The sequence below is a fragment of the Crassostrea angulata genome, chromosome 8 (genome assembly GCF_025612915.1).
Source record: "Crassostrea angulata isolate pt1a10 chromosome 8, ASM2561291v2, whole genome shotgun sequence".
NCBI lineage: Eukaryota > Metazoa > Mollusca > Bivalvia > Ostreida > Ostreidae > Magallana > Magallana angulata.
In genome coordinates, this window is record NC_069118.1 from 34950720 (window position 1) to 34973643 (window position 22924).

Consider the following 22924-nt stretch of genomic DNA (forward strand, 5'->3'; position numbering starts at 1 on the left):
CGTCACTTACGTACTTGACTTTCATTAATTCACAAACGCTATTTTTTAACAACAAGCCAATCAATTCAATAAAAGATCTCACAATGGTCACAAACCAACACCAACACCCCCCCCCCCCCCCCCGTTGCAAGCCACGGAATTTGAATGAAGACAAAGCCTGATGCTTGCGACGATGCTCCCACTCCAATCTTTAACAAAGGTGTATATAGGGAACTGGCGATATGAATTTTATATGGCATTAGTTCTAACCACTTGTACGTTGTATTTCGGATTAAAATCAAAAAGACTTTCAAAGCAATTTTAAAAACGCATTTGCCTCTTCAGAATTCCAATTTATTACTCATCAATAAAAGAAAAAGAGTCGATCGACATAGCTTCAATTCAGAGAATGATGTTGCAAGTTGCAGTAACTACAAAGACATGTTATAGTACTCTTGATGGTCAAAATCAGATCTTACTAGTTTAAAACTATCTATAACAAAAGAAATATGACCATAAACTATTTTTATACACATATTTTACTGCATTTTAATTCAGAGTTCATATGTACGTACTTTTACAGATTTTCAGACTTGAATCAGATCTCTCATAGTAGACTCGTTTTAATAATTAGGTTAATTAGGAGGCATTGTAAATAAATAAAATTTATTCACCCTTCTGAATTTGAACAAATTACAGCCTCGGCTTTAAGCAAAGTTAACCCCCTTTTTATTTGTTTCTGCAACACTCCGTCCAACTATTGTAACCATCTAACCAGTGGTCGATGTATATTTATTATAATACATGTACTAAATCGCACACAAAGGATCCAAACGTTTCCGTTGACGCCTAAATAATGAGCAGTTACTGGATATCTTACCTGTTCTTGTCCATTCAGGATTTTTTTTCGGGGGGGGGGGGGGTCATTTGTTTAAACAGCATTTAAAGTAAACGTTTTGTATGGATTTGATTTGAAGTTAAAATGAAAACTTTCAAGTATTACAGTAGAGTTTCCTTACGCGGATTTCAGAATACGTATCTAAAAGAAAGAAGTTTAAAAACGGTTTTTATATATGCAAATACTATATTTAAACAATAAAATGATTTCTTTGATGATTCATTCGGGATATGAAAGGCGTGTCAATTTCAGTCTTGTCAGTTTCAGTCGCTGTAGTTTTCGACCAATCGATAAACGGGGCGTGTAGATTTCAGTCTGGCTGTTTCTACAGAGCTGTAAATTAACTTAAAGTTTCCGTAATAAACAGAGGGAGTAATATTTGGTAGATGTAAATATAATGTAGTAAAATGTGATATGTAGGAGAGGGAGTCTGGAAGAATTATGTTCATGCATCAAACACAGATGATAGGACGATACGCGTGGAATGTAGTTCTGAATTTTAAAATAAAACAGATATATCTTGTTCGCAAATGATCGATGTAGAACAAGTGCTAATTAACGTTCAGTGATTAGCAGGAACACCATACATGGTCTGTCCTTTTGTCTGAAAATTAGCGATATGAATTCGGTCTATGCCCCGAAAAATACGGTAATGCGTTGAATCCAAACACAGAACCTCTCTTCCTCCACTCCCTTTTCAATCACTGCTTATTTAAATGTTTGCTACATGAACTATATTAACATAAAACTATGAATTGGGGAAGAGGAAAAAACAATTTTATTAAACTTTTCTTACAGAATAAGACAATAACAATTACAAATTTGTAAAATAAAGTGATGTTGGTGGGATTTAAGTCATCCTCACGACTACCTTTGCGTCATTAAATGATTGACCCACCCTATACTGATGTAAAAATCAGTAAAGGTACCCTTTAATAACAGTCATAAACTAAAATTTGTATAATTTAACAGTCAAGGTAAAAAATGGCACATATTTTTTCACCGATTGGACTATGTCTACTTTCTGATAAAAAAAACCCAGACACAAAATGTAAATAAAACTTTACAAAAAATAATACTTCTCATGAATACCAAGATAAATATTAATATATGTTGGGCCAACTTAAATAAATTGTTAGTTTGCACCTGCCAACTCAGTGTTTAAGCTATTTTTTTTTCGGTTGTATAAAGAATTCAATATGAAACTTCTCATATAAAAAAGAGTATAAATCAGCTAAAAATGCATTTAATAAATGATTGATGCTCGTAACATTATATTCTCATGATTTTATACAAAACGGTGGAATCGCAGTATTATGTACTAACTAGACTAAGTGTAAAAAATAAGCCATCTACGGTATCTTAATTTTTATCAGTCAGTCAGGTGAACACAAACAAACAATTTTTAAAGGGTGGCCTTGCTGATGGAGTCTCCTTTGTGTCTACAGCTCCTCCCGGCCCGTCCTGTTGATGTTCTCTTTGTCTAGGATTGCCTTGTAGGTCTTTAGGACATCTTTCCTGTATTTAGGACCAACCTCTAGTCCTAGTTCAGCCAATCTCTGTAGGGCCCAGGTCAAGTCTTTATTGTATTGGACAGCAGCAATCAGGACAGACACATACCCTGAGAAAATGATGATTTGTTAATAGGCATATCATGTCATGTAATAATCTTTACAGTAATCAATTCTTTTTCACTGATTACTGGACCAGGTTAACAGGTCTAATTGGTGTTCCAACTTCATATATACAGGCTCTGAAAATGTTAGATATTAAGACGTCCACACTTTCAACTGAATCACATAGATCTAAGATAGACAACAGTCAAACCACAGTAAAAGTACCTGCTCTTGATGAGTCCCTGCAGTGTACTAAGACGGGTCCCTTGCTACTTGCCTCCAACAGCTGATCTTTGTAGGTCTCGAACCAAGTAGTTGTGAAAGGAATGTTAGGATCTATGGTAGAATAAAAAGAAATTAACAAAAACAAATAAATAAAAACACAATCTTTTCTTTTTTTTTTTTTAGATGAGTGGCTGGAGCTTGTAGACAATCTCACACTTGATTCCATTTTCAAATTCATTAGATTTGGAAATGGATTTCAAGGTAGACCATACAGAAACTCATGCCAGTTAATCATTGATAACGTTTTGCAAATTGGATCAACTAAACTTTACCCAGAGGCATATGGTAGTATGGAAATTTCTGTTTTTGGAATGCTTCTTTTTCTAAATTTTGGTTATAGCCAATTTCATCTCCAAATTCTTCTGGATTTTTGGTGGCAAAATTGTATGGAGAGTCAGGAGAAATGTATGTGTTTGGTTTCTTTTTATCTATGATATTTTTCTTCAATGATTGGATGGTTTGGCGAGATGCTGGATCGTGAGATTCAGGCTCCTCTTTTACATTGAGCAATGTGACAGTCTCCTTAGGCATGCGCAGATTTACTACTGATTTGAAGCCAGCTTGTTTAAGTTCTGATATGTGACTTTGTAAAATCTGACCAGCAATATACCAGTTTTTATGAATAGGTGCCGCAAGCCAAAAATCATACCACTCCTCTGGTTCATTTTCTAACTTTGGAATATATTCACTTTTGACCTCTTCACCAGTTATATTTGCCAGTGTCTCTTTTGTGCAGTCCATATTGAAGTCCATGCCCAAGACTTTTGTCATGTCAAAAAATACTTTTGCATCAACTTTAGTTGCAAAGTCTGGCTGAAGTTTGGTTTTGTTAACCAGATCCATCAGGACCCCAAAAGATATGGTGTAGCCTCGATCACAGTGGGCCAATACCGGGAGCGGTAACGTGGCTAATACACTGCTTACTTTCTTGACAGACTGCAGGTTGGACCAGTCATCAAAAGGACCGAGAGCTGTAGCGTATTTAAGACCTGCCATTTCTGCTACACGCTCAGCTTCCTTAGTGGTGGGTAGGTGTTCGCCTCCGAAATTATACCCCTCGTCATCAGCATAGGGAAACAGGGACAGAATACTTTTAAATCCGGCTTCTGCGGCATATTTGATTTGTCTCTCCGACAGTCTACCGGCCACATAGACGTCCGGCGTTATTTCCTTGGCCCACCATGCCTTTGTTGGCGACTCTAGCCCGGGAGGATGCCTCTTCAATACGGTGTTTAATTTTATTTCCGAGGTCACACTTTGCAGAACTGTCACTGCAACAAATAAATAAATTGAATATATTTGTTGCAACTTGGAAATGAACTCCATTAGCACCGGCAAAACGGATAGATTCGTAAAACGCAGTTACACGTAATCGTTAGCCGGCTGAAAGCAAGTCGGATATTTATCTATGAACACTAAAAAGAAAAATGATACTATCGACTATGTCGGTGACTGGGAATCCCGGAAAAAAGCAGATACGATATACCCGGTATTGCAATTTTTAACACCAAAATAAAAAAAAATAACAGTTGTCATGAAGAAATTATGAGGAATACTTTAGGCCTAGAATTAGATCCATATTTAATTTCAAACTTAAAGAGATTTCTTATATGGTACACAGTGTATTGGAAACCTCATGGAATTTCGACCCAACATAAGTGCAGCTCCTGTCGGACGACGCAAGAAGGAATGCCACTTCAAGTTCTTTACATAGCCAGATAAATTTTGAAAGATTTTTTTCAGTAGAAAATGTTTGTTTAAAAAAATCAACTTCTGAAAATATTTCTTAAAAGAAAACTCCAAAGTGTCACAAAATCTACAAAAGTACTAATCAGAGTATCCATGAATTAAATAAACTTGTTTCTTTGACCTCCGTTTAGATAGCCAATGTGCTGGTTCATAACCATCCTCTAAATTAGAACCTATTGTATCGAACAACTCATCAACCCACATCACCCCTCTCTCCCACACACTGCTCGTACATGCATGCGTGCACCCAGAGAAGGAGGACCAGCCCATGCGTGTCAACAAGATTGTCCATGCGCGGATCCAGAAATTTTTCCAGGGGCGGGTTCGGCGATGTTATTTGAGTTTGCCGGGAAAGGGGGGTCTGAGGCATATTTTGGTAATTTTATAATGTAAATTAAAAAAAAATGAATTTGCAGGGAAAGGGGGGGGGGTCTGACCCCCCCCCTCCCCTCTAGATCCGCACATGAAGCACATGTTGGAACGGTTCTGTCTGTTTCGAATTAGTCGGTGACTGAGTAAAAAGAGAGGTCGCTGGTCGTAAAGCGATAGAATGCTCATCTCCTTTACAGTTATCACACACAGTTATCTCAGACCGACAGTTTATGACCAGCATCCGCTCACAACTCCCCATGACAGAAGCAGAAGTCCCCCATACGGCGAGCCCTATCGGGCTTGTCAGCTCAAGTACTTATAAAATCATTCCAGCGATTGTGTCTTTGGTCCTTCTGTAAATTAACCCTCATAAACAGCCCCGATTTCGCCATCGCAGTGGGCAGCTGACATACAAATAAACAAAGTCATCGACCAGTGCAATCATGTTTAGTGGCTTACCACCTTCAATCTATCACTCTTATTTGGTAATATAACCATATCTGTTGGATATTCCGCTTCATGGGTAGGACACTAGTTGAGTTTTGGGACAAGATTCCGGAGCCAGGATGGGACAACAGGAGAGCCAGTTTTCCGACGAGGAGGAGGGTGAGTACAATTATACGTGGAGTCGGACAGTGTTCGATTTACGTGTCACGGGGTCATGGTATTGGATTAATCTTTAAGGTTAACGATATAACAAATAGATGACAAGAGTATTACGAAGGTCATATTTGCAGGTCCCCTTTGGAGATAACACGGTCATGTTATGATATTGGTGGTCACAAATGTACATCCATCAATACTTTCAAATATGAGTTTTCACAATTTACTAACTTCCAGTAAACGATACTCCTCCTCCTCCTCCTCCTCCTCCTCCTCCTCCTCCTCTGTATTTTATAGATAAACTCAAATCGCAATAAATTGTTAAACGTTTCGATTAAAGTAAAACATTTTTAACAGTATTGCGAAACGACAGATGCATTTTACTTCCCGATGTAGTATTTTACCTTCTCCCTCCTCCTGACCCGGAGGTTACCGTCATTGATACCTTCATTAGGATTTTTCTCAAGAAGATTATAAAGTATACAGTCCGTCTACCCCGGTTTTGATCTAGATGAATCCCTCTGCACAGAGCCTGGACTGACATGATAATTGATGCTTGGGGCGGTGTGTGTAGCTGGTGTTTGATCCGGGCTCTTGTTCACACGGACGGCCTCGGTACTGCAGGTGCCCGTAGCTTTCCCAGGTACAACACTTACATACCTATAATATGTACAGGTATAGAGCTTTCTCGGGTAGAATACTTGTGAATTTTCGATATATATACAGGTATAGTGGTTTTCTCTTCTCTTCATATGAATAACCAGTTCCATTAAATTAAAAAGAAATTACGGAATTTCAGGCTAAGTAGAATGATATGAAACTCTGAAAGAGGTGAGGGGGGGACAAGGGGGGTATATACATGTAGTAAAATGTGCCTGACAGTAGATATCTAAAAAAAAAATTAAAAAAAAGGAAGAGAATTATCGTTACAAAACAAAAAAATAGGCACGAATATTTAAAGTTTCATATGATATCATAATGAACGTGTGCTGATGTCCATCGATGAGACGGGCCCAGGGTAGCATTAAGGTCATGCTTCATTGCTCATATCGAGGTGAGCAACTGAATTTATGTGTTTTCCCAGGATCATACGACGAGGGCGCAGGGAGTAAAGATTGGATCGCGATGACCAATTAAATGTAAAACATTCAGGGTCTAAGATGTTCCTCTCAAGTTTAAGTGACAAATTGCTTTGTCATTGCTCATAAAGTAACCCCTATACACCTTGTTCGGTTTTATTTTTTGACACTTACCTGTTATTCATTTGATTTTCAACCAATTTGAAGTGTTTAGTTTTCAGTGAATTTGAGTAAATTATTCAATTAAAGTACATATTCCAAGAAAGAAACGCAGTATCAACAAGATATACATGTAATACAATACGGCCCGGGAACATATACACGTGGGAAGTGCATGTTTAAGGACATTTAAATGTGCAAAAACAAAAGGCGAATGTTCGCTGAGAATATTTATTATCTAATCAACGATATTTTGACAGACGTACCCCTCTTTAAAGATCTTACGATTGCCGCACAGATATGAATTACTAGTATTGTATTAACTGTATTAGGGATATAACTGCACTACTGGCCAAACCTGACGCACGCAGGTAAGTAAAATACAGTTTTTGGCTAAAAATAAGACATTTGTTAAGAATGCTTTAATTCAATATAAAATGGAGAACAAGGTACTGCTGATTTATCAGGTAGGCTACTGTTGCACCCTGGGGTGGAGGGGTGGGGGTGGGGTGGGGTGCGGGTTTATCTTATCTTATTGCATTTGAGAACGCCCATTTCTAAAATAAAAATATTAGTATTTTAACATGGGAAACGGACCGCCATCTGTAGGTATAAGAATATGAGAAGGGAACCCTCTCCCTCTTTGAGCCAACCTTCACCGCCATAGTTCAAAAGCTTTCGGCGCTCGCTATTTTCTCCTCGATGTGCTGTGTATTGATCTGCTAATACCGGTATCCTACGGATAAATAGTATGTAAATGTTGGGCACCCCGGGGAAAAAGGCAATCGACTTCGGTCATTCTTTTTTAGTTTGAATGAAAAAAGGTTGAGATAATCTCATACTTTCAAGGCACCAAACTAAACAATTGGAGCGTGACAGAAACAGTGGGTTCTATTCTTATTCATATCAAACATTTTCATCTCAGTCTGTCCCCTCTCTCTCTCTCTCTCTCTCTCTCTCTCTCTCTCTCTCTCTCTCTCTCTGAAAACAGGGAGCGTATAGTCACCCAAGGTCGAGATATCACCGCATTTTTGAAAGATATGTCAAAATGTATGCATATTTTTTGACAAGGTCGTAAAAGAAATACGAGCGATTGTGCTATAAAAAGTATCCTCCATTTTGAAACATAAGATTTGTAATGGGGTAGAAGAGAGGACAGGTTTCAAATATTGTTGACTTTGCCACCTGAAATAGAAATATATTACCTGCTTTGACAGAACTTCCTCGAGAGAAGTGAAGTTATGTAACGAGGAACTCTTACGTTGATCTGCATTGCTAGAGGTACGATCGTCGTTAGATGTAATGTATACCTTATTTACTTTGTGTTGTATATTTTCATTACCATTATATTTTTATTTTTCTGGGGGTAAAATAACATTTCTTTTACAGCGCATTTGGTTGAGTTCAATCAGATACCAACGGGCAAATATATAGTTATTGTATACGTACATTGAAAAATCGCACCAATCTGTTGAAATAATGTTTAAAAAGAATATAATGTACTTTTGTTGGAGATCTTTATCACTAATGAAGTAGCATAATATGCAACAAGTGAATTGTGTCAGACGGCCATACTTATTCTACCCTGAGCAATCATGCATTGTTTACCGAAACAAAACTAATATTGACCCGGTAGTATTTTTGCTAACCTTGAATATGGAAATTAATGAAAAAAATCATTGATCAAAAGAGATAAAACCCTATTTTGCCGAACTAACCCGTCATTTCTCTAATACACAGGGAGAGGAGCGACGAGAGGGCGCCAGTATCGAGCAAAGTCTACCTTCTTGCCCCCTGACGCTTCCATAGCCCCGAGAAGGAGAAAGCAAAGGCGCTCTCTGCCCACCCATATCACGGACATAGTCTACTTGGCCGCCAAACCAACCGCCAAACACAGAAAGGAAGTTGGCACCAAGCGGCGGTCGTCTGCTTCCGTTTTGGCGCCGCCATCATGCGGTTCACACACTTATTTATCGTCAATGTCCGAATGTGACGAACACGACATCAGTCTGACTACTAAGACTGCGGTCAATGTCAACAGAGACCGTCTTTTGGAAGACTCTTTTACCAATATTCAGCGCAAGTTTGGTTATTCAAATTTAGCAATGTCGTATGAAGATTTTGACATTGTTGGAGAAAGCTTTGATCACAGGTTTCCGTGGCAAAGAGACATTTCAATACAATGTTGTCTGGAAGATAAGTTATTGACTAGTTGCTCAACGAAAACCCGGAATAGTGTTACTCCTGCATGGAATTCATACCTACCCAGGGAGCGGAGTGCGTCCCTGACAAGGGGGGAGATGCCGTCACATCCTCACATGGTCAGCCCTAGGTCCACTGGGTGTCTGCCCCCAGTCCATGAATACAGCAAGAAACAGATAACGCCTACCAGATATTCACAGACCAATAACGTAGAGAGGTAAATCTTGAAAGGTGTTTACAGAAACACATTTTGATGCGATACATGTTCTACCATATTCGCCCATGAACCATTTTAACAAGAGCTTGGACTTTGTGTAGTTTAGTCAAATAGAAATATGACGTAGACCTGTCTATTTCATTGCTGGCCTCTCAGCCCTGGCTATTTGAATTTAACAGACTACGCAATCTGAGTACCAGCGTTATTTTTTAATTGTTTTGACGCAAAGAAAGATAGTTACATACTACCGAAAGTCCAATGTCTTATATGGTTCTAATTGAATGAAGACTCCTAAATACCCAGTAGTCCTACAAGGATTGCACGTGTATCAATGTGACGTAATAAGCAGATATGAAATTTATTTGTAAAATTTATGCAATCCTCACATTTGATAACTTTCTTTCATTGAAATGCTTGTACCAGTATAGCTGAAGCTTCTTGTAAATGGAAAAAGAAGCACACGTAGACCAGCATTTTACCGTTGTATAAATTAAGTAATGGGATATTATAAGGTCACGTTTGATTCATAAACTATCTATCTTACAATGTTACAAACAGATCGCTTTGATAAAATTGTAGAAAATATCACAAAAAGGAAGTATTGTCTTTCTAATAATTATTTGCAATCTTTAGAAATAAGGAAAACAGGTATATGGTAAATTTTAAAGCCCAAAACCGTTCAAGGCGTGTTGTAAATTAACTCATAAACTACTAGTTATCCAATACATTTCTAGACTAACAAATGCACAAATGCACAATTATAACTGTGGAACATAACATTAAAAAATCAGGGAAGTAATGTTTGTCAGGGTTTGAATGTCTATTTGAAGTTAACAAGGAAGGATACTAACTCAGGTAGATATCACACCTTTTAGATGCATGGAGTCAGTCAGCAGAGAGGACGAGGGGCGTGTCCCGGCGGTAGGGGCCCAGGGCAACCTCCGACCCTCCCCCCGGGTCTCCCCAGTCACCGTCATTGACCGCCCAGAGTTTACGTTTGACTCAGATTCCGACCTCCAGCAAGGTAAGAGAGATCTGCAGTCCGTATGAATTTTTGTTTTATAAGAAATTAAGAATACAAGTTTTTTTTCTAAAGATTTTTTTCCCATCGTAGATCCTTTCAACGACAGCGGAATGTCCCCGACAAAGAAGGCAAGTGAAATCTTTTTAATTGTGAGATCTGTGTTGCAGCTTTGTTAAAATTTTACTGAAATATCAGATGTTTTTGCTTCCGAAAACAAATATAAAGACATAATGCTTCAACACCATTCGTATTGTAAAAAAAAAAACTAGACATAAATATTTGTAAAACCCTAAAAAAACAACTTGTGGATCTATCCCTAGGGCAATATTACTCCTTTTTTCAACTTGCATATATCCAAAAATCCATTCAGGCATTTAACCAGGATACATGTAATAATTTTCACTGTGTACCAAATGTACTCGGGTCCTTCACTGTGTATCTTAAATCTCAGATTAGATTATATTGCTTTATATATATTTGTTCTCTATAGCTTTGTAACCGATTGTGTCCTCTGTATCCTCAGTTTTTGCGAGGTTTTTATTAGGTTGTGTATATTCAAAATCCAAGTGCAAACATGTCAATGTCATTTACGTGAAAGAAAACAATTTAGTGAATTGTCATGGAAACAGTCAAATAACTAATACACAAAATACAAAGTATTCATAAATACAATATAAATAACATTTTTATTAAGAATTCGTTAAATATATTACATAAAAAATGCAATATTAGTACGTTCTTAGTACTCGAGGAACGGGGGGGGGGGGGGGTAATACACCCTGTCTGTCAAAGATGAAAATAAAACCAAGGAAAGTAATTAGGCATTGCAAATATATACGTCTTTTGTTGAGCAAATACTCTTACAGAAGCGGGTTTTTTTTTTTTTGGCTTTCACTTCGTCACTTTTTTCTTTCTTCCAAGTACAGTAGTACTTTAGGTCTTCGCTGTTCGGTACTCTACTTTCTTTAATCAGTCAATGATCTGCTGATTTGTAATTCACAATATTTAGAAGACTTTGCCTTTGCTATTCATTTGCAGTCCGACTTGGCAGACGACAGTGGACCCTCCCCATCCAACGTCAGACGAGGCAGGCGGGCGGCTGTGATTGACACCAAGGTATGAAATCACGCTCACCGCGGGAATCAAGACGTGACTTCAAACAGATATAAGTGTAGAATGTTCATTGAAATCGATATGAATTGTCATTTACAGAACATTGGAGATGTGTCGCCGACCAATATGTCGCCTACGTCATCCACGTGCTCATCTGACGACGAAGCAGATGGACCGAGGTTAGTAAACACTTCTTAGCTTTCTATGCACTGATAAACACACATTGACAACTGAAATTGATAATATTTTTGTAACCAAAGGAGTAATATCATAAAGTGATCTACGAAAATGAATAGAAGAATTGAAAAAATGAATAAACGAGCCTCTGATTCTGTCCTTCTCCTCTGCAGTGACATCAGTGATCGTCTAGGTTCGCGCGGTTCTTTCGATGTGAGCGTTATTCCCGGTGATTTGCTATTGAGTGATCACGGCAATAGACTGGCTAAAAGAAACACTATTGCAGACCTTTCATCCGGACCAAGAGTGAACTTAGAAGGCAGGAAACAACAAACAATTGTTACAATTATAAAATTAAAAACGCGCTGAGGCTTTAAACTTTTCAATTTTTCTTTACATTTTAGATCACCGACGTGGAAAATCGTCATTCAGCCTGATAAAAAAGGTGGGTCAAGCGTCTTAAAACAATAATTACCTGTTATTACTAGATAATTTGATTTCATTGAACTATTATCCATTGACTGGTGACATTATAGATGAAGGCCCGCAGCAAGGAGTCTCTCCACCAACTGGATGAGCTTTTACGGAACATGAAGCCCTCCGAGTTTAAAGACAACCATTTGTCCATATATAAGGTTAGAAATTAGAGACCCCATTATAAATAAACGATATACTGTTGCGATGACTACAAATCTAATTCATGTACTTGGGAATCTTTCTAGTCACTGCACTGGACAGATCTCATTGCTAGTTCCGACAAATCCCCTACACGCATTGTTCTACCAGAAACTGAACGCAAACGCCGCGAGGCAGTCTGGGAACTTTTCAAAGCAGAATGCGTTTATCTCATCGACCACTTGATGGTGCTTAAACATGTGCGTACACCCTAAGCTTTCTCATTTTCAAATTATAACAAGATTGTGGAAATGCATTTAAAATGGGTTTTTTTTAATCTCGTGAAAAGTGTTTCATGGAACCTCTGAAAAAGGTGCAAGTAGAAGGCCTCCTAATGTTCGCGGAACCACAGGACCTGCTGGGCAATCTGGACGAGCTGTGTTACGTGTGTATCTATTCTTTTCTTATCCTTCTACACTTGTCGCTTCATCTTACGTCTCAGTGTAAGGGTCTCATTTAAGTAAAACTATCCAACAGGTGAGCTACACGTTCTGCAAGGACTTCATCGCTTCCCTTCTGAAAGACATCAGCAATACGAAGTTTGGCAATACCGAGGTTCTGCTGCAGTCATTTGAGAGGGTAGGCGACTCTCATCGTTGATGCGCTGTTTCATAAAACACGTATATCTCTCCATGTCGTATAATGCAGTATAATATACATTTAAATGACATACCTGGTATATAACTTTACATGTTGTAAAGAGCTATGACCTACTTTACCCCCATAGTTCACGACCCACTCGCGGGACGGGGGAGTCTTCCACACATATTGTCTGAACTACGCCACGGCGCTGCCTTATTTACACCAACTCAGGAAAAATGACCAGTTTGCCGAGTTTGAAAAGGTAAAGCATCAATATTTATTAAGTACCCCAACTTTACTTGCGATGCATATGCACACAATATGTGCTAGCAAGGTTCGTTAATGACTAATAGTTTGTGACATTGTTCTTGACAGTGGTGCAGTCAGGACCCGCGATGTAACCGTCTACAGCTGACCGACCTGTTGGTGGCTCCGCTCCAGCACTGTACAAAGTTCCCCTTACTGCTCGGGAATGTGAGGAAGTACACTGAGGACGAGCAGGAGAAAGAGGCCCTCTCGGACCTCATACACAAAGTCAACATGTCGTTACGTAAGTTACAATGCCTTACCACGTGCTCCTTTTTAAAACAGTGCGCAATCGCAATCATATAACAACCGGTTTGAATTAAGAGCATAATTTCTAGCAGAACCTTGAATGGTCTGTTGTCTGAGAGGGGATGGAGAAGAATGTGTCTGAACTTTTCTCATCGACTGCTAATGTAGACATTGTCATTACCAGACAAATGGCAGTGTCTATTGCAAATAACAATTGATTTGACCTATTGGGGAGATGGATTTCCCGGGAAAAAACTCTTTTGAAAATCAAAGTTTTGTGTTATTTTCTATCGTACATATTTCTAAATTTTTCGAATTTCGAATTTGCATTTGTAGCTATCATGTTGCTCTTGCAATTTTATTATTAATCTTCAAAGTTGGCTAAAACAGCATTTTCTCCGTAGAATGGTATATTTCTGCAAGGTTTTTGGCCTAGATATCCTTCAGGACCGGCCTACCCCTAAACAAATCATATATATTTTGATAGGTTTTGTTCTGAGGAATAAATTAAGATAATTTTTTTAGGGGCACCCTGGCCCTGGGATCGAATTTTGCAATAAACGACAAAAATTTCGGAAACTGATTTCTATCATAGTGGTCTATATTTACATCTTAAATTGTAAGTTCTGGAAAGCTCAGTAGGTTAAACCTTTGGCTATGTCACAGATGATGTTTTTTGTGCCCTGATTTGATTCCATCTGTGGGCATAGTATTTCTTTCAAAAAATTAACGGCATTTATAAACACCGTTTTATTTTTTTTATGCAGAATTGAGCATTTTGTATAAACTTCGATTTTTTCCTTAAATGTACATTTGCCCTTTGAATTAAAGATATCGATGGAAAATGTATATACTTCAGTACATGTAAAAGCAATAACCCTAGTGGAAGCACACTTTTTTTTAGGACAAGAATCATTCACTCTGTGTTACTCAAAACAGGTGCCACGTAAAAAAAATTATGCCGAGCAAAAACTGTTGCGTTTGCCTTTCAAGAGCATCTGTAGGAAATGGTACAATTGTAGCAGAAATACTGCAAAGCAGATGCAGTTCGTTCTCTGCAAAGAACGTGTGAATTGGTGACATTTTAAGCCAAAATGCTGGAGGAAAGTTTATAGATTAGAAAAATGGGGTGGGTCACATAGAGTTTTCCGTGCCCTTGCCATTGCCGCATCAGGTACGTCCCCTTATACAAAGGATGCAGCTGTCAATACGAAAAAGAGTTCAGTTGAATGTACAGTGAATGAATATAGTGTTCGAACGCCTGGTAAAAATCCTTCTACATCTACACACATCAGATTTCCTGTTTTCTCTGTTGGAAAAACTCAGACGACGTGCATTATTTGTCGCAAAAAAGTCAAAGGGATTGTGACATTTGAAATCGCGTCACGCGAGACTTTCGATAATTGCTAATATGTCCTTGGTTGTAAATGAACGCATATAAAGAACATGTTTTATAGAATGTAAACTGAATACAAAATTAAAAAATTAAAAAAAAAACGTTCATAACTCATACTGCTCGGACAACGACTGTGAAACTTTTTTTTTTCAATTACTATACATTATGATATCTAGAACCTAAGAGTTTCTTGTGAATGGCTTAAAATCAAGTAAAGAGAGAAACCAATACCAGCCCTATATGTCAACTTAAATTGTTATTTGAAATAGATCCTTACATTTAAATTCTATCTTAATAACTTCAAACAAAATATTGACATTAATACACCAATTAAATATAAAACATTATATATTTCTAAAGTACAACAGTTATACATGAACGTCAAATTTTTTTTATAAAATGCCATTTACTTGGTTAATCGTTTAAAAGATTTGTATATGCATAACTGTATTTTCGCTTTACAAAACAGAAAAAATGGAAGATAAAATGAAATGGGCGCAAAATTTTGAGCGATTACAAGAGATACAGAAACAGTTAATATGGCCACCAGTGTCCGAGCTGGCACCGCGAGCTTACATACCGGAGGTAAGATTGTAAAAATTAAACAACCATCGGCAACCACTATATCGTTCTTTCTGTGAGAGAATACATGTACCTTTATCAATTATTCTTATTCCCAGTTCTTAAGGTCCAGTTTACAGCACCAGCCGTGTGAACAGTTTCTGGCAACAGAGGATCGACAACTTTTGTTTGAGGGTCTTGTGACACTAAACGGTAAGATGTCTACTATATAGTTTTCTATGGAATAACCCCTTGAAAAATATTCAGTTCAAACCAAAATGCTTTTTTTACTGTGAAGAAAATATGTTTTTCTTTTTAAGAAATTACAAAGAGTTTTGACATTTACCTGTTCGTATTTGATGATGTGATATTGCTAACAAAACCAAAGAAAATTCACAGAAAGGTAAAAAAAAATGACTTCAAAGAGTCTTATTCATCCTTTATTACTTCTTTTTTAATCAATAAGGCCATTATTATATATATTTTTTTCAATTAGAAACTCTCTCTGGATAGCAGTAGTATGATGACGCCGACAATATCATCCAATGAGAAGCAATCGTACACAATGTATCGGCAACCTATTCCGACAGACCGTCTCTGTATGTATGACGTCAGTCCATCTGAAGCATCAGGTACTAGCATTTTATTTTGTTTAATCTTCCAAAAATGTATATAGTTTCTGGTGTATAAGACGAAAGTATCGTAAAAACCATCGAAGCAATCCAGAAAGCTTAATATCTTATAGATACATATATATGGGTTAAATGATATTCATTTAGCAAGAATCTGACTTTTTAATTTTTATGGAAATCAGCAGCGCAATCAATAGGTTTATTTTTACGTGAATATAATAAATGGAGACGTTATACTATTTTAGTCATTAAAGTAATGATATAAATATATATTGTTTTGCCTCGGACTAGAATGTCGCGACGTCATTGGATGAAACGCGTCACGTGGCTGCCTTACAAATTTCTTTAAAACTTAAGGCAAGCGTCAAAATTTATAGCGCAACATGGCGGACGTAACGTTATTTGAACTGATTTTCTACACAAACGTTTGTTTACATATCAAACTTTAGGTCCTCGACAAAACAAAACACTTATTAGGCTTTTTACTGACTGTTTAAAGAAATTTGTGGGGTCGGTAAAGTCCATAAAAGGCTCGGCTCCGCCTCGCCTTCTATGGACTTTACCGACCCCACAAATATCTTTAAACAGTCAGTAACAAACCTAATAAGTAATAGTATATAGTCATATAAGTGAGATTATACTCTTCTGATCAACATATCTTCCTCTATCAGTTTATCATGATTGCTTTATCATTTGAATGAATACTAGAAATTAAAATAAATCCTATTCAAGGTTATATCATACTCGGGTAACTGTTATGGCCCATAGGTCTCGTTATAGGGATGATAAAAAGAAGATGAGTGAATAAGGCGTGTAAACTGCCTATATGAGGATAGATAAGATACTAGTAAATCAAAATATGAACAAATCTCATAATTTCTTTCTAAATTATTAAAAACAATGTAAATTTACCATAAAATTGATTTTTAACCTTTAAATATGTCGAATAATTGGAATAGGTTGATATAAACTGGCGTATGCGTGTCAAAACCTCCAAATAGTGTCATTTTTAGAACTTAAATGCCTTTTTTTTTTAAAAGAGTGGGTCTGGGTTCCATATTTTTATCATAGTCCATTATAACATTATATAGATAGTGCGTGTTTGGGAGGGTAACAGTTGAAATTGACACCCCGAGAAAACCATTGTAAATTCGCGTCGGTTGACAATGTTTTTCGAGAGGTGTCAATTTCAACTGTTATCCTCCCAAACAGGCACTATTTATTTTATTATACTGAATGTCTTAATCTTACAGAAATTTCACTGCTTTTGTATAGAAATGACGTGAATTCTAGGCGAACCGTACGCGCATAATATACGCGCAGGTAACAATTCGTTGTTTTACCCGTCGCCAAATGTGTTGCTAACGCTGAGGGTAATAGAATGAATTATCAACTGCGTCTAAACCAATCAGATTTCAGTATATAACATGAAAATATAATAACATCTAATATGTTTATTTGGAAAAAATTAATTTGAAATTGTTTTTACGACAAAACCAAATGGGCATTTGCGCTATCTTGTTCCCCCATCTTCTTTAGTAAGGCATTTGCCATGTTTGTTTGATTTCCAAAACAGCAATTCGTTATCCTGGTATTGTGATTTTCTATAGTCTGTTGTCTTGGTTACAGTGTTTTTAGCTACGTCCATACTCAACTCGTTTGCAAAGTCTTATAAAACTCAAAGTATAATAATCAACGCTTGCCAACTTTCATGTTTTTTTATGATTTTTTTTATGTTGTCATGTCGGAATTGCGATTTCTGTTTTCTGCTAACAAAATTATTGTCGTAGACGAAATTACTATCGTAGATCTAGCGTATTTTCTCGTAATCGTTATTTATAAATGTGATACTTTTATTCATTTATGTACTTTACCGATTTTCTGTATTGTTGATACAGTGCTTGGATTTAAGCACGTGACAGTGCTAGTACAGTACAATCGGTACCAGCAGATAGTGGATGTATTGACTCTACAGTGTGCCTCCGAGTCAATCAAAGTAAGGCCTCCATTCTAGCTTCTTATACTCGCCATGCAAGATCGGAAACTCTGCCTACAGTGGTTTATTAGTTTATTTGGTTTAATGTTACATTTTCAGAGTTCATTGATGGAAAAACTCAACGAAGCCATCGGAAATCAACGAACGTCGTCCGTATGCACGAGTAGGACGAACTCGGTATCAGACGGACCCACGTGACCAGTGCTTACTATTACGTCATATACATTGATGCCTTCGTCTTTCATTAATTGATTTCTTTTACAAAACAGTTCATATTTTCATTCCATACATATCGGTATGTATCAGATAATTTTTGACCGGAGGAAATTGTAGTTTATTGTCTTTTTCTGAGAGAAACGTTTTTCGTTATTATTATTTTTTTTTTTATCTTTTTTACAAATGAATTGTTATTTCTCTCGCCTGAATAAAGATTATCAAATACTAGTATGGTTTGTTTTTAGTTGCTAAATACATCTCATCTGACGTCAACAAGGCGTAATTGTTATGTATGACGTCCAAACCAAACCAAATATTTGTCAACAAAGCTTACATCAGTCTTTCAATTTTTTTATTTGTTGCCCCGAATGATGTTGGAAGAATTCATATATTTTGCTGTGAAAGCTAGAGCGTTTATATCAAAAGTCTCTGGTGGAATGAGGCATAATATTAACGTGGATGGAAGTAGCCTACATCATAACTAACCTGTAAAAAGACTGTACCATAAAATCCTAAATAATTTTTTAATGTTTCATACTGCTTAACATGAACCAATATATCGCATACCGCCTTTTACATATTCGACATTTGAGCCCCCGGTTCGACACCAATGGGATACGGGGTTATGGTTGGAACAAACCATATATAAAAGAATTGAGTAAAATGTTTAGCATCACTCGATCCTTTAGTTCAGCTATGCTAGATAGTTTCAATCGTTATTTGTATGACGAATAAAAGGAATGTATTTTATCGTTCCAATTTAACCCCCACCCCTCAAAAAAAAATTTTTTTAAGCCAAGGTCAAAGGATCAAGGTCAGAGAATCAACACACATGGCATCTAATAAACAAGTTTGGTTTTGAAGCTAGAACTTACTTGAAGTCCCCTTTTTTTTCAGAACACCAGAAAACAATTGATTTTAAAGTCATTTATTAGGAAATGATGTGGTAGGAAAGACACAGATAATAAAACACCCCTATCTCCACTGTGTTAACAAATACAAACATAATAAACCCCCAAGACCTTACATCAAATTCTATTTATAACTGGTGTAAAATAGATTAAATGAAAAAACAAAAAATTAATTGGAGGGCGTTGGCGGTAGTATTTAACGAATTAAGATATACATACAAGTAACTACCTTTGTACTCATTTGATTACCATACAATTTCACATATTTAATCACAAAACGTATGTGCTGAATTCCAATCAACTTGATGGTACATGTAAGTGGCCTCAGGGGCACCAGTATAGGGCTCTCTGTGGGTTTTTTTTCCTGTTTCTTATACAGGTAAATATGAATAATTTCAGTGACAGAGTCATCACTTTTCACAATTCGACAGAACACCAGGACAAAAAAAAAAACCAAAAAACTAAAAATATCAAAATTAAAAACAATGACATGTAATATCAACTGAACATTGTGATCAAGCTACTAAGATAAAAAAGAGGCAGTACACAAGTCATGTAAAGATGTCACATGATGTTTGTGGAATACAGTCTACAATTGCCTATTCAGGCAGACATCTTGTAAAGATATCACATGATGTTTGTGGAGTACAGTCTACGATTGCCTATTCAGGCCGACATCTTGTCTCCGTGACATTCTTTGATTGATGAGAAGTCCTAACATCTAAATCCTCAAAAAGCTTCACTGGAATGGTGGTCATTTAAGTCTGTAACACTAATACAAAATACTATTTGCCTCTATCGAACTTTGAGATAACCTTACCATATATCATGTATGTATGAAAATAAAAACAGAGCCGAGTTTTATGAGATTGAAAGGAAGTGTTCAACACGAAATAGTGGACATTCCATAGACGTTTTATATCATATATTGTTCCATAAAAGAAATGGGTTGTTTCAAACAATTTTATATCAAATGTTACTATAGTTCGATTTTAATAAAAATCTGATTTTAATAAAAATCTGTTCAAAACTCCCTCCTGAACAAAATTACTACTGACCATGCCTTTGCTGGAGATGTAAATAGATTCCGCTCCAAGATAATTTACAAATGAAAAACAATTCAGAATTTTACTAATGGACACATATTTGTGCCACACTCTTCCACAAATGTATTTGTTACATACCAGAGAGGGTTGTGTCACTAAAGAGTACAAACTGTTAAAGATGTCAAAAAATGATGAAAAATTATTGCCCATTTACTATAATAGTTTTAAACAGAGGACAAACTATGAATGAAACCTCAGTACAGTATGGCAAACAATGAGCAAAGAAGATCGAGAGTAAAGTAACATCTAGGATGCAGCAAGACACCGTGCCCTACACCGAGACACCGTGACCCATACCGAGACACCTTGCCCTACATTGAGATTCAAAACATTCACTGAGATTCGTCAAAAATATTGCCCAACAAATCTGAATACAATTTGCTGCAAGTTACATGTACAAAAAATGAAATATTATAAAATTGTAACATCAGCATAAAAATTAGAAATAACATTGACAATATATTAATATTTGTTATATACAAATAAATACTAATAAATATGTACATTTTAAAGTTTTAATAATGTAACATATTCTGTAAAAAACAACCCTTGGAATTTGTTCCTCTTTCTGTCAACAAATGTTTGTATACAGCTGGTAAATAGTCTTGTTGTAGTTTAAACTTTTGTCAATGAACAAAACTTTCACACCAGTATTTTAAATATCATGTATCATTCACACTTTTTGACTATTTTCAAACTGATTGCTGCTTTGGTACATCTAAGGAACAAACAGAATATCATCAAATAATGTATATCTTATATCCAGCAACATGGGGGTCTTCTTATCTATGCTAAATTACACCTACAAAGCTGGGAATGTGGAATGAAAAATCACAAACAACTATGTTTAAAGGAACACACAAATGGTTACCCCATAAAATGGACATAAACATAGAAATACATTTATCATGTAAATACATGGACATCACAAGAGAAATTCTAATTAAAAAAAAACCCCACCAAATAATATTGGCCTTACAAGAAGCCAACAACATTAGGTCACTTTAAGTGGACATGATCAACAAACACAGAATAAATAATCTAAAACATTATACACAACTATGATTATCAGAGACAGTAAGTTCACACCGAAATTGACCAAGACCACTGTACACTGTAATACAAATGTACATCGAGAGAAAGAGAAAAGTAATCTTAGATTTGGCACAAAATCACACATATTATGCAAAAGTACACAGAACACAGATTTCTTCCTTAACCCAATCTTTGGTTTTGAAACAGAGGTAAATGTAGATGTAAAAATAAAGGTCATTGTGTTATAGAGTAAAGAAGATACGGTGATGAACATTGCACAGGTTAATGAAAGGCTCAGGCAGAAATTCAACCACATTCTACAGAAAAAAAAAACTTGTCATGGTAATTGATACAAATTAGTATTTAGATTCACACCATTTTCCCTTCGTTTTATAATCACAAATTAAATCACTACTTCTTTGTATAATTCAAAATTCATTTGCTTTTATGATGATAGATCTTTATAGGCTTGTCTGCATCACTTTTTTCATTTCAATAAAAAAAGAAAAGAAATAACCCTTTTCCTAAAAAATACCACCAAAAAAATCTCATAAATTCAAAACACCTCTGAACAACAATGATTCAAGCCTAATAGATAATTCTATATGAAACATCTTTAAAAATATTTTGTAAACTATATCAAATTTTGAGATTCTGCCATGTTTTATACACATAAAATCGTATGTCATTCATTTTAAGTGATCATGAAAGATACAATCACTTTTCTCAACAGAACACATCATTCTGTTTTCATCAACAACTATCGTCATACCAAAAGCTATCAAACAACAAGTATCGCCGCCATCATTCACATTGGACGTTCTCTTTCAGGCTTCTCTCACTCCATGGAATCTTTGAAGGGAATCGCTGCTATCCGTCTCCTGCCCCTCAGGACAGTCGTGCAGAGATGACTGTCAGGAGGGTGGCCACCACCACCAGTACCACAGACACGGGGGAGGTCAGAGGCCCGCCACAGACAGGGTTAGTCTCCTGAAACAGAGCACACTAACGCTACAGTATGGTCAATGATAAATGATCAAGTCCTGAAACAGAGCACACTAATGCTAGAGTATGGTAAACGATAAATGATCAAGTCATTGACACATGAAGGGCTCCTACACTTAATTTTAGTACACTACTTTTAGGACCAAGTTTTCAAGAAATAAGAAACATTTTGGGAAATGTAGGGGAAAATCAAAATTTATTAAACTCATCATATTCTGAGTGTCTGTTTTTGATATTGACTTTATTTCTATTTTGCTAAATACAGATACAAACAAATTTAATTCAGTTTTAATATATCTACATGTTGTTTTTCAATTCTGAGGGATAGGGATTATTGGAAAAAGTTATTTCATAAGGAAAAAGGTAAATTTTTGAGTTTTGATCTTTTATTTTCAACAGCCCCCGTTTTGAACAATCAAGTGCCCCATAACTTGGTAATAATCTAAATATACATGTACTCGAATCAATCTGAATAATATCCACCACATACACACTATGGTGAAATACAAGTCCATGGTAAAATATAAATTTGTAAATCTTACCCTAGTATCAAAGTCATAACACTTGGCCGGGTTTCGTCTGTATCTGGCTGTCTGATTGCAAAGGTCGTTGTCTGCAATGAGACCCACAGAAAACCATTACTTATTTCATGTACAGAACAAGAAAAAAAATGCACTATTCTCATACTCTTAGAATAAAATGTAATCATAATTAAAGGTTGGAATAACATTGATGTGCTTGTACACGTGAGGCACTTTGCTCCATTTTAAATATCCCTGAT

General features: G+C 36.4%; 3 protein-coding genes across 12 annotated transcripts in view; 1 reads left to right on the top strand and 2 right to left on the bottom strand.

The window, feature by feature from the left end:
- Nucleotides 1-2107: 2107 nt before the first annotated feature.
- LOC128158415 (uncharacterized) lies at nucleotides 2108-4195 on the bottom strand. The gene is made up of 3 exons (XM_052821216.1): nucleotides 3051-4195; nucleotides 2719-2829; nucleotides 2108-2498 (listed from the first exon to the last, which is right to left on the bottom strand). The coding sequence occupies exons 1-3, from the start codon at nucleotides 4102-4104 to the stop codon at nucleotides 2320-2322; spliced, it is 1344 nt and encodes a 447-aa protein (XP_052677176.1). The 5' UTR covers nucleotides 4105-4195; the 3' UTR covers nucleotides 2108-2319.
- A 1141-nt stretch (nucleotides 4196-5336) lies between these two features.
- On the top strand, nucleotides 5337-18314 carry LOC128158413 (pleckstrin homology domain-containing family G member 7-like). Of its 5 annotated transcripts, none has more exons than XM_052821213.1 (21): nucleotides 6935-7111; nucleotides 7958-8021; nucleotides 8481-9159; nucleotides 10035-10183; nucleotides 10274-10311; nucleotides 11222-11299; nucleotides 11396-11475; nucleotides 11647-11792; nucleotides 11878-11918; nucleotides 12010-12108; nucleotides 12196-12348; nucleotides 12438-12533; nucleotides 12626-12727; nucleotides 12876-12992; nucleotides 13106-13280; nucleotides 15151-15266; nucleotides 15362-15455; nucleotides 15563-15645; nucleotides 15739-15874; nucleotides 17773-17870; nucleotides 17970-18314. In XM_052821213.1, the coding sequence occupies exons 3-21, from the start codon at nucleotides 8720-8722 to the stop codon at nucleotides 18066-18068; spliced, it is 2340 nt and encodes a 779-aa protein (XP_052677173.1). In that variant the 5' UTR covers nucleotides 6935-7111; nucleotides 7958-8021; nucleotides 8481-8719; the 3' UTR covers nucleotides 18069-18314. The 5 variants fall into 5 exon arrangements, with proteins under 5 accessions (XP_052677171.1, XP_052677173.1, XP_052677172.1 ...); XM_052821214.1 differs by lacking the exon at nucleotides 6935-7111 and adding an exon at nucleotides 7191-7207; XM_052821211.1 differs by lacking the exons at nucleotides 6935-7111; nucleotides 7958-8021 and adding an exon at nucleotides 5337-5505.
- A 684-nt stretch (nucleotides 18315-18998) lies between these two features.
- The window catches only part of LOC128160483 (voltage-dependent calcium channel subunit alpha-2/delta-2-like), a 29675-nt gene continuing 25749 nt past the window's right edge, over nucleotides 18999-22924 (bottom strand). For 5 of the 6 annotated variants that reach the window (XM_052823815.1, XM_052823814.1, XM_052823816.1 and 2 more), the window contains 2 exons: nucleotides 22686-22756; nucleotides 18999-22128 (listed from right to left, as the gene is read on the bottom strand). In XM_052823815.1, the coding sequence (XP_052679775.1) occupies nucleotides 22027-22128; nucleotides 22686-22756 (173 nt within the window). In that variant the 3' untranslated portion in view covers nucleotides 18999-22026. The remainder of the gene's footprint in view (nucleotides 22129-22685; nucleotides 22757-22924) is intronic. The other variant, XR_008240287.1, reaches the window with a different exon arrangement.

Excerpts from the sequence above, each read along its gene's own strand:
- LOC128158415 (XM_052821216.1), bottom strand. The coding sequence starts at position 4,104 with ATGGAGTTCATTTCCAAGTTGCAACAAATATATTCAATTTATTTATTT. Across the intron at positions 2,830-3,050 it reads ATACTACCATATGCCTCTGG|ATCCTAACATTCCTTTCACA; the intron begins GTAAAGTTTAGT and ends ATTCTACCATAG. Across the intron at positions 2,499-2,718 it reads CAGGGACTCATCAAGAGCAG|GGTATGTGTCTGTCCTGATT; the intron begins GTACTTTTACTG and ends TCATTTTCTCAG.
- LOC128158413 (XM_052821211.1), top strand. The coding sequence starts at position 5,466 with ATGGGACAACAGGAGAGCCAGTTTTCCGACGAGGAGGAGG. Across the intron at positions 10,312-11,221 it reads GAATGTCCCCGACAAAGAAG|TCCGACTTGGCAGACGACAG; the intron begins GCAAGTGAAATC and ends ATTCATTTGCAG. Across the intron at positions 17,871-17,969 it reads GTGCCTCCGAGTCAATCAAA|AGTTCATTGATGGAAAAACT; the intron begins GTAAGGCCTCCA and ends TTACATTTTCAG.